Source organism: Quercus lobata, chromosome 5 (genome assembly GCF_001633185.2).
Source record: "Quercus lobata isolate SW786 chromosome 5, ValleyOak3.0 Primary Assembly, whole genome shotgun sequence".
NCBI classification, from domain to species: Eukaryota; Viridiplantae; Streptophyta; class Magnoliopsida; order Fagales; family Fagaceae; genus Quercus; species Quercus lobata.
In genome coordinates this window covers 88,864,421-88,876,066 of record NC_044908.1, presented here as the reverse complement: position 1 = coordinate 88,876,066, position 11,646 = coordinate 88,864,421, and the positions used below count along the sequence as shown (strand labels likewise).

Genomic DNA, 11,646 nt, shown 5'->3' with positions numbered 1-11,646 from the left:
AAAGTAATAAAATAAATTAAAAAGTTTTGATATTCATATTTCAGAGTCACACCTTGCCTTGGGCTAAACCTCAACTGCAAATGGTTCTGGTTCTGGTTCTAGCAAGCAAGTTATGTTATTTTCTCCAAACCCAAAAAACTCTCTCTCAAAGACTTTTGTCTTTCTAATTCCTAAACGTGTTCCTACTTCTTCTTCATACAGATAAAGAGCTTCTAACAGACTTGGGGGGTTTTTGTTCCTGACTTTGAGGATTGTATCTTCTTTACCTGGTGAGACTCTCTCAATGCTTTAAGATTGTCTTATAAAGTTCTGGTTTTTGTCTTTTAATTCTCGTACTTCTTCTTCTTTGTGATGTTCTTCTTGTTCAAACCAGTTACGGCCTTCTTGGGGGTTAACGTGTTTTCTTCTCTTCTCTAATATTTTCAAATTATGTCTCATTTCCTGTTTCTTGAATTTTTTTTTTCCTCTTTTGGGTTTGAGTTGTTGATTAATAGTTTCATGGGATTCATGTTTTCAGCTGTATGATTAATGGGTTTTGTTTTGTTTTGTTTTGATGAACTTTCCTCTCAAGTTGGCTGTTTTAAATTTTGGTGTATAACTGATGTGTGGGGTAATGTAAAACTGTTATGTGACCATTTTGTGTTAAAATGTTGATGAAGTTTGACATAAATTCGCTTGAGTTTTTGTTGCTCCTAATGATTTTAAGGAGCTTTTATAGCTGTACACTTAACAAGGTTGAAAGACCCAATTATGATTGTGAAAACATTACTGAAATAGTGTTGTCAAAACCGAAGTGGCTTATGTAATGGAGACAATTCAACATGTATGAACTTGTTTCTTATGGACTATTAGTTATCAAAGCAAGTCTGTTAGAAGAATTACTATTGAATGTCATCAATGTAACCTACAAAAGGAAGATAAGAGACATTGCCTTTCACATTAGACCTTCATAGAAATTATGTAGAAATATGAATTTCAACTCAAGAGTGGACAATATAATGAAGTAGGAACTGAGTTTATAATATAATGTTGACAGGTGGACCACTCTATTTAAAGCTGGTGAATTCTAGTATTTGCATGGGTGATTGTTCATTCAGTCCTTGCTATGAAAGATACTTTTTTTATTTTTTTATTTTATGGAGAAGGCATATTTGAGATGGATTGCTGCTATGTTTCAACATTAGTGTTTTTTGTTTGTGCTATTGGGTATTATCATTAAAGCTGTATTAATTTATGGCTGTTGTTAAGGTAACTGTTGTTTAGATGTGTAATAGTCTTTACCCGAGTAGCCTCATTGTGATGTAATTACTGTGGATGTTGTAATACAAATTTGCCTCTGTGGAACACTGGCCATCCAGTTTATGCATCAGGAAATTAGATGTGGATAAACACTTTGAAATTTCTGCATCAGTATCACCACAAAGTCGTGAAATAGTATGATAATCTCTGATCAAGTCTTCAAAGTATGCTTGATATGAACTGGCTTGTAATTGATGATGTCATTTCTTTCTTTGCATATGTTATGTGTCCTCTTTTGGTGATGTCTTAAGATAGTTCTTTTTGCACTCTTATATGCAGCTATTTTTCCTGTCCGAATCTGTGAGTTTATTACCAAATTGACTTTCTTTTTCATTGTCAATTTGCTAAAATATGGCCAGAGCCAGACACTGTAAATTGTTACATGGAGCATTGGATTGAGTTTGCTCAACTACGGTGCAAAGTAAACTGTGAACTCAATATTTAATCGAAAAAGCAAAATGACAACTGAGAGCCCTGTGAGAATGGTGGAAAGCAGCGGAGATAGAAAGTGGCACTCTTCTAAGGATGCTGCGACTTTTGGATCTCCATCAAAAAACTTGGCGGCAGAGCAGTTGGGATTACTCTCAAAGGTGCAAAGAGTTAATGGAGGTCAAGCAGACATAATACCCAATAGAAGTGGTAGTGCTCCACCAAGCATGGAAGGTTCACTTGCAGCTATTAAGAATATCTTAATGCAACAGAACTCTAATCCAAATTCAAGCTTGGCTAATTTAAGCAGTGCAATTGAAAATTGCATGTCTGAGGAAGAACTGCTCTCTGATCCAGCATATGTTGCATACTACAGCTCTAACATCAACTTAAACCCAAGACTTCCTCCACCTCTTATCTCACAAGAGAATCAACGCCTGATGCGCCATATGGGTGTTTTTGGCAATAATTGGAGATCAACTTCAGTAGATGACAGTGGCAATGGATCCTTACATTTGTCTCAGGTCACCCTTTCTACTCACACGGAGGAGTCTGAGAATGATACATCACCAAGGCCAGCTTCCAACAATTTGGCTGAAAGTAGTACTGCACATATACCTGGACAGAACACAGTTTCTTTGGCTAGTCGTCATAAAAGTTTGGTTGATCTGATACAGGTATAGAATTCAGTAAGTGTTTTGGATTCTAATATGCATTATTCTCAATCAACAACCATTAAGCTTTAAAGTGCTTTTGAATGTTCTGTTGTTTATATTTGATTAAGTGTGTTTAACCCCTTCCCCTCTTTTCCATCTTGAATATCACAAAAGAAAGTTCCTAATATCCAACAATTCAAGTAGGTAAAGTTAACAAGGAGATAGGAAAAGAAAAATATTATTAATTTGCTTTCATATGGATTACCTCATGAATTTCAAAAAACTTGTATTTGAGTGCTAGAAATGCATTTATTCTTATAGATGGTTTAAATAACAAACCACCCCCTCCCCCTCCCCCTCCCCCCCACAAAAAAAAAGAATCTATTTGTGTTGTTCTTTTGGGATATATGTGAATTTAAATTTTCTAGTATTATAAAAAGAAAAGGTGTTGACTTTGGCATCATGCTTCACTTTCCACAACTATCCTATCAGTTGTCTTAAAAAGCACTTAAATAGAAGGGTATCATTGGAAAGTAATAAGAATGCCCATTAGGAGTATATCTAACTGATGCAGTGCATCCTTGCAGCTGCATTGTGTTTCCTTGGTACTTGATTTTTTGGAACAGGTTTAAGTCTTGTGCATATTGTAACCAAAGTTGTTCGAGATAAGTGTTAGCTATTTAGTTGTATAGTATGTTTTGCGACATGCAACTGATCTGAGTGAAGTTCTCCTATGTCATAAATAAATAAAAAAGTGTTAGCTAGTTAGTTACACAATTAGTCAACCAGATTCTAGGAGCCTATGTTGTAAGGTTAGGCAATGGCATGCATTCTTTCCAACTATAAGTAGGCAAGGCTATTGTATTTTGTAATCAGTTGTGATCTGAGTTTTAAAAGTACAGCCTAGAACTATTCTTTCAAAGAGTGTCCTCTTGAAGAGTTGTGTTTCCACTTTACATTCTCTAAGCAACTTAATCCCATTCCTCAAAACCAAAGTTCCTAGCCCGAGCCACATCACTCACTCCTTCTCTTGTCCCAATTAATTCATACACTAACATAAAAGAAAGATTGAGAGACGGCCATTCTGTGTGTGGTCTGGTGCAATGCTAGTGGTTTCATTTAAAAGATGATCCAAGTAGGGGTGTTTTTTTTTGGCACAGATAATCTCTTTAGCTAGGATTGAAACACAAGTTGCGACAAATTGGAAATTGTCAGAGTCTACATTAAGATTGAGAAGATCTAGTGATCTTTTGTTGGTGTTGAGCCATGTGTTTTATATACTTTAATCAATACAGAATTATGTTTGACATTTGTTTATGGCAGAAGGGTGAAACAAAGAAATAGTCTGGGAATTTGTTTCCCATAAAAAAAATTTCTTGGGATTTTTCTGTACATTCAATGTACTCTACAGATAAAAGAATACATAAAATTGAACATATAATTTTTCATATCATAATCTTTCAGAGACTGGCATCGCTAGTTTCTGACTTTCTGGGATCTTTGATTGAGTGAGATTGATAGAACACAAAAACTTCATTGATGTTTTCTGTTTTTTGATCTTGTGGTGGCAACTAACCATCGAAAAGATGGCGAGTTCTATATTATTCAACCATTACCTCATTAATTTTAGTTGCTTGCTTGTCAAATTGTCTGTTTACTTTGATTTCTAGCATTTGGTGCTTTAAATCTTTATCAGTTCTTGTCACCCGATTGTAGCCTTTTCCATTTGTGACATATGTTTGTAATTTCAATTTAAACAATGTCTTGCTAATGGATTTTAATGCCTGATTTTACATGATGAATACTAGCCCTTTGATTCATAGTTTGCTATTTGCTTTTTATTTACTGACAATATCCTATTTCTGTCTGAACTTATCCTCTACATTTTCTTGGTGTATTTGTAGGAAGACTTTCCCCGTACTCCTTCTCCAGTATATAATCTGTCTCGTTCAGCAGGCCATGCAACAGCAGAGGAACCAGTTGATTCTGATGTCCTTGCAATTTCATTGAATGTTTCTTCTGTTAATATTTCAAAGCTACCAGAAACAAATTCAGGCACTACTGATGTTTGTTCAGAGTCTTGTGCTCTGGATGCACATGCTGTTGGATTGATATCCGATAATAGTCCTTTAGTGACCTCTTTGATGAGTCCTGACGGGATAGGGAACTCACCAATGCAAGAAAGCAATGAATCAAGCAGGAAAGATGTTGTTTCAAAGGATGATGCGTCAATTAGTGGAGCCCTTGGGCCAGATGTTTCCAGAAAGGAAACTAGAGCATCCAATGCAGAGAGTAACAGGATCAAACAGGAAGAGCCACAATCTTATGGGAGGAATATGCTGCACCACCATCCTTCTTCACAACGCGGTACTCCATATCAATTTCAGGGGGTCCAGGCTCAACTAATTTCTCCAGGAATGAATCGTTCACATGTTATTATGGAAAAAGTTCCAAATGGTCATCCCCATTTCTCCTCTCTTGGGGTACAGCCTCCATTGCATTCTCCTGGACTCACACCTCCCTTATATGCAACAGCAGCAGCTTATATGACGTCAGGAAATCCATATTACCCCAATTTTTATCCACCAGGGTTATTTACTCCTCAATACAGTGTGGGTGGATATGCTGTGAGTCCAGCACATCTTCCCCCATATATGGCTGGATACACTTCTAATGGTGCTATTCCTCTACCATTTGATGCCACTTCTGGCCCAAGCTTTAGTCGTCGAACTGTTGGTGCTTCAACAGGGGAAGGTTTCCCACTTGTGGGTGATGTGCAACATCTGAATAGGCCTTATGGGCAGCAAGGGATAATGCTTCAACCTTCTTTTGTGGATGCGCATCATATGCAATACTATCCGCAACCTTTTGATAATGCATATAGCATTGCATTTCATTCTCGGTTGGCATCAACAGGTGTCACAGAGGGCCAGTTTGATCCTTTTGCTTTACAAAAAGAGTCAAATGTTGCTTCTTATATGAGTGACCAGAAACTTCAGCATACAGCAAATGGAAGTCTGAGCATAATGAGTCCAAGAAACATGGGAGCAACTAATAGTGGCTATTTACGAAGTCCTAACTTGGGTATCATGACACAATTTCCAGCATCACCTCTTTCTAGTCCACTATTGCCATCATCTCCAGTGGGAGGAATGAATCATCCAGGTCAGCGAAATGAAATGAGGTTTCCACAAGGTTCAGTTAGAAATGCAGGAGTATATTCTGGATGGCAAGGGCAAAGAGGACTCTACAGCTTGGAGGAACCCAAAAGGCACTCTTTTCTTGAAGAGCTGAAGTCTAGCAATGCACGGAAGTTTGAACTCTCTGATATTGCAGGGCGTATTGTAGAATTCAGGCAAGGTTCTGTAGTATCTATTTTAAATTATATTTTTTGTTCTTTTCTTTCCCTTGATCTAAATACAATAATTTTTCATTTGTGTTTAACATCAGTGTTGATCAACATGGGAGTCGATTTATTCAGCAGAAGCTGGAATATTGCAGTGGTGAAGACAAGGCATCTGTTTTCAAAGAAGTTCTTCCACATGCTTCAAAATTAATGACAGATGTTTTTGGTAATTACGTTATCCAAAAGGTATGCTTTCCAAATTCATGTGCATCAAATTATAGATTTCTATAATCGTGTATGTTTTTGCTTGACGTGAACTTTCTGAATGGCTGGCTTGATTATTAAGTCATGTTGGTATTTTACAGTTTTTTGAACATGGAAGTCTTGAGCAGAGAAAGGAACTTGCAGATCAACTTGCAGGAATGATGTTGTCTTTAAGTTTGCAGATGTATGGTTGTCGTGTAATCCAGAAGGTATGTTAGAATGTGATGATAGATGTGCAGGCTTATAATTCCACCAAATTTGCTGCCCATTGCTGATGGATCTTAAGATTATGCACTAACATTTTAAAGAGAGAAAACAAAAAAAGAAAAAGAATCCTAAGTCGATGCTTTTTGACCTCCATGTGATTCCATAAAAGCTTAGGGATGGAGATAGCATGTAGGGTCCATAACAGTGGTAGATTTCAAGATTGCATCACTAAAGTTTCCTTCCTGACAGAATTTTCTTTAAGGATTTAGAAGAAGAGATATGGTAGTCAAAGAAATTTAATTTTGCTGTAAATTTGGGATGGAAATTTATTTTTGTCAAGTTTGTGTTTTGTGAATGGCTGCTTAGTATAATGGCTAGTGAATTTTCTTGGGACAGAGGTATTTGATTTACAGTGAGTTTGTTTAATGTTTCTCTGCTGGAGAGACAATCATGTTTGGTTGAATTCACAGTCTGACAATGGTCAACCTAATTAATCTTCCCTTTTCACTATCTCTATGATAGATTAATGAGTCATTGGTTTCTCACTAGGAAGGTTGGTTTTATGGCTTCTATCCTCGGAGTGCACTTGAATGATTGAGAGGCTTTATAATTATGATTAAGTGATTAAATTCATCATCTCCTAATAGCTTAAGCTTTTGGGAGAATCGGAAATTTATCATGATATCATATCAAGAGGTTTGAGTTTGATCCTTGTCTTCACTTTACCTCCCATTTGAAATTTTAAAAATCCCACGTGTTGGGTCCACTTGTTCAGGTGGAGTTTGGGTTCACATATAAGGGGGAATGTTAGAATTATGGTTATATGATTAAATTCATCATTTTCTAACAATTTAAGCTATTGGGAGAATCATTAATTTATCAAGAAGTTTTAAATTATATCAATAGCCTTCTTTCTTGAAACCTTGTTTTGGGGAAGTAATAAAAGTGCACTATATCTTTCCTGAAGTTTCTTTGAGTTCCTGATCGCTGAATTTGAGAGATACATTTAAGACATTTAATATTTGGATTTTAATTGAATCTGCATTTTCCCCCCTTGAATATATTAATTCTGCTATCATATAATATTATTAATAGAGAATCATTTTTGTCACAATTATCATGTGCATGATGTCTTCTGAAAAAATGCATGATCTTTTGTATCTATAGATTGTGTTGCAGATCTTTTAGATAGATCTTAGGAATCTTCCCAGGAATCACATTTTAAAAGAGGTGGACTACTTTCATAGTTGCAATGCTTTTCTTTTCTTTTCTTTTTTCTTTTTGAATAATTTAGTATATCGTAATAAATGAGCAATGATACTCTTACACTTGTTTTTTAACATCCGTTTTCATGTTCTAAAATGTGGACATCCCTGCATCAATTGTGGATATTGATGTAAAATAGTGGATGTAAACAAGTGTAAGAAAATATTTTCCCGTAATCTATATCCTGGGTTGTATAGTATATTCTTGAGCTTACCTTTTTGGAGTGATAAAAACAGAATTTTTGCTTTATACACCATATGTTTTTGTAATTTTTATGCATTTTAGTCTTTTGTTCTGATATCCATAGCGCACTGCCTGTGTGCTCTGGGTTTTTGTAAAGCTTAGTTTTTCTTTCAATGAAGCATTATTACTTATCAAAAATGTTTTTGTTTTAGTTTGAGAGTGAATTTGAAGAATCAATTTGAATGCTATATAACATTACCATTATTTATTCAATCTTATTTTTCGAAGGATGGGTCTAGCAAAGGGTGCCAAAGTGAATGTATTGATTTGTTGCTAGGATATATTGAAATATGTCAAAATTTTGGGGGTATAAACATTATTATAAAGGGATTCAAATAAAATTAATATAAAGTTTCACTACTTAAAAAATAAAATTTAGGGGCCTTTGGGGGCCATGGCCCTCACTGATCCTACTGTAAAATTGTCTCCACTTCAATAGCATTCTCATTGACTCTTGATCGTGTGCTGGATTTTTATTTTAGGCCCTTGAAGTTATTGAGCTTGATCAGAAAATACAACTTGTGCATGAGCTTGATGGACATGTTATGAAATGTGTACTTGATCAAAATGGAAATCATGTTATACAGAAATGTATAGAATGTGTCCCTACAGAGAAAATTGGATTTATTATTTCTGCTTTTCGAGGTCAAGTCGCCACACTTTCTACCCATCCTTATGGTTGCCGTGTCATTCAGGTAAATAAAACATTTTGCTGGTTGCAGAGGCTCTAATCATACTGTGTTGTATCTTGGTATTGAATTTTTTATGTTTGATTTGTGATAGAGAGTTTTGGAGCATTGTTCAGATGAGCTGCATATTCAATCTATTGTGGATGAAATCTTAGAGTCAGCATATGTCCTTGCTCAAGATCAGTATGGCAATTATGTCACACAGGTTGGTCTTATCTACTTTTCAAAAAAATTATATTAATAGCATTAACTTTCCCTCGGTGAATCTTGGAAACTAAGATGGATCATACTGGTTGCAGCATGTTTTGGAGATGGGAAAGCTGCATGCAAGAAGTCAAATTATCAAGAAGTTGTCTGGGAAAATTGTACAAATGAGTCAGCATAAGTATGCTTCAAATGTTGTTGAGAAATGTTTGGAGCATGGAGATACTGCTGAACAAGAGTTCTTGATTGAGGAGATTATTGGGCAATCCGAGGAAAATGATACTTTATTGGTAAACCTTTTTATTTTTATTTTTTTTGCCTAGGGTAAATCAACTTAAAAGCAGATATAGGAAGCTAATATCATGATATCTCAAGATTGATTATTACCTTCAGTCCTGATAATCTTACCTAGTACTTTGGCTTGGCCTGATCTTTGGGCTTGACTCACTGAGGTCAGCTGACCCAAGCCAGTTTATATTGGCTTCAACTGTTTCCCAGGGTTTAACAGTTAAGTATGGATCTAATTCCAGGCCTTTTTTATTTTATTTTATTTTTTGATAGAAACCGGATCCAGGATTAGTGCAAATATATAGGCCCCAAACCAGGCATGTTTATAACTGCTGCTTTTAGATGCTACCTATGAAGATATCTCAAATCATGCCTTTTTTCTTAGGCAACTCTTAAGCCGTGCTTTTAGTTACCAGGAATCATGTATAAACATTAACAGAAAGTTATATGAGCAAGGTATAGGGTGAGGCCGTAGATCAAAGACCCAATGGGTGCATGTGTAACTTAACATTTAAAAAAAAAAAGTTACAAGAAATCAAATTCGTTAAGAAAAATTACCAAGGTCACCCCCCCCCAGGAAAAAAAAAATCAAACTTGGCCCACCCAATTCCATATTAGTTTTTAGAACTACTGCCAAGAAATTTAGGTCTCACAATGTAGCAAATAAAATATACCATTCTGGTGCTTTTCCTCATGTCTCCACCAGCTACAGATTAGATATGGCTAATTTGACATTAAATTAATTAACTTTTAATTTGTTTTTTTTAGTTTTCAATACTGATGCGTTCCCGATTCCATTGAGTACTTAATTCTTGTGTCTTTTCACTGCTGAGATGCTTTTCCCCGTATATCCTAATGATACTTTATTTGTACTTTCATTGTTAATGTGAACCCATTTTCTCTTCCCTTAACTTGTTGTAAACTCTTTAAAGTGCTGAAAAAAATGAAATAACGTTGTGTTTTACTTGATATGCACCAGTGAGCTCTAGCTTAAATATTACTTCCTCCTTACATGGTGTGGTCATGGGTTTAAGATCCATTGAGTGCATGTGTAACTTACCAATGGGGAATACTCAATGTCATTGCATATTCTTCTCTCTTTAATGAGCTTGTTGTGAAGTAAAATATGGACATTTCTGGACATTGTTCATAGCTTGCTAGTCTTGGGAGTTATAATATGGAAATACATTATTTTGCATCTTGGAAGTCGGATCTTTTTTTTTCCTAGTTACTAAAGCTTTTTGTTGTTTCAATTTTTATTTACTAGGCAATGATGAAGGACCAATTTGCAAATTATGTGGTCCAGAAGATTCTTGAAATGAGCAATGATAAACAGCGGGAAATATTGCTAAATCGTGTAAGAGTTCATCTACAAGCATTGAAGAAATACACTTACGGGAAACACATAGTTGCTCGATTTGAACAACTCATTGGTGAAGGTGTGAAAATTGTCTCTCTTTAATCCATGTGCATGTATAAATCCATGATTATTTGGCGTCCATTTTATCTATAAAGGAAATGGGACTAAAGCTTAGCTTGGCTTTGTACATGTACACACACTTATTTGCACGCAATTAAGCATGGCTTGAGCGAAATGCTTATTTAAGATTCAGACCAAAGGGGTCCAAATATGCGAAATAGTTGTCATCATGAGTCCTCTTTGAACATACTATGAGTTCTACATGAGTTGCAATAGAAAGGTATTGGCCAATTAACGTATGATTCCATATCTCTGACCATTACATCCGCTTGTCCTCTCACCTCTTTGACAAAGTCAGAATAATTGTTAATGCTATAAATTTTTTTTATTTTATTTTAATGCTTAAGCTGTATATCAAACCCCACACTGCAGTCTATCCTTTGACCAGTCAGAATACAGGCTTGTTACTGAACAAGAAGGAACACTAAATTGGTTCTCTTTTTATTTCAACTGACTTATTGCAGTTAGCCTTAATGTTTGTTTAAATTGATGTAGTGATATTTTCAAAATTCTTTGTCAAAAGGCTGATCAATTGATCTAGTTGTACGCAATATAACTTACCATCATTCATGAAGACATAATAGATTACCATTTAGTAGAAAGTCTCGTAAACATTGTGATCTTATTCATCTTAGCATTATACTTTGGTAAATGGCTTGTGCACACATCACTTTGTTGAATTGGGCTTTCGAAATTGATAGTTCAATAGAACAGCATCTCTCTCTCTCTCTCTCTCATGCACTCCACAAGCACAGGATCTTTTTCTGTGTTAAAAATGAAACGAATATTTGCCTTGGATGGTGGGCTGCACCTAAACAGTGGCTTTCTTGATCAGATTATAAATATCTTCTGTTGTTGATTTTGTAACATGCAGAAAGTCAAGCCTCTGAATCTGAAGGTACTCAGAATGGGACAGCATTGCTTCCAAGTTAAATGCCGGTGGGAAGCAGATAGTCGGTAGTAGAAAAACTTAAGATGGGCAAAAACTGATTTCATTTTTTTTTCAAATGTAATCCCATTATTGCTGCTGCTTCTGCTGTTGTTGGCTGCCAAGTATATTTATGTAATTAAATGTCATCAAAGTGTGTCTATGTATATATATCTGTATAGAAATTATCAATAAATCATTGATCAAAGTAGTCTCACTGCCTGGAAATTATGTGGTTTCTTGTGCAATAATCTTTATCCTTGTTGTTGAATTTCCGTTAATTATTATGCTATAAAGGAAAGCTTGTTCTTGCAAGCCATTGCGTGGCTGCTAGGTAATTGAAGTGA

The 11,646-nt window shown here is 35.5% G+C and overlaps 1 protein-coding gene across 1 annotated transcript; it reads left to right on the top strand.

Moving 5' to 3' along the window:
* On the top strand, positions 1-11,547 carry LOC115989637 (pumilio homolog 5). Its single transcript, XM_031113436.1, has 11 exons — positions 1-109; positions 202-269; positions 1,659-2,405; positions 4,289-5,739; positions 5,835-5,976; positions 6,096-6,203; positions 8,193-8,405; positions 8,494-8,604; positions 8,699-8,893; positions 10,159-10,330; positions 11,246-11,547. The coding sequence occupies exons 3-11, from the start codon at positions 1,758-1,760 to the stop codon at positions 11,302-11,304; spliced, it is 3,099 nt and encodes a 1,032-aa protein (XP_030969296.1). The 5' UTR covers positions 1-109; positions 202-269; positions 1,659-1,757; the 3' UTR covers positions 11,305-11,547.
* The last annotated feature ends 99 nt before the right edge of the window (positions 11,548-11,646 follow it).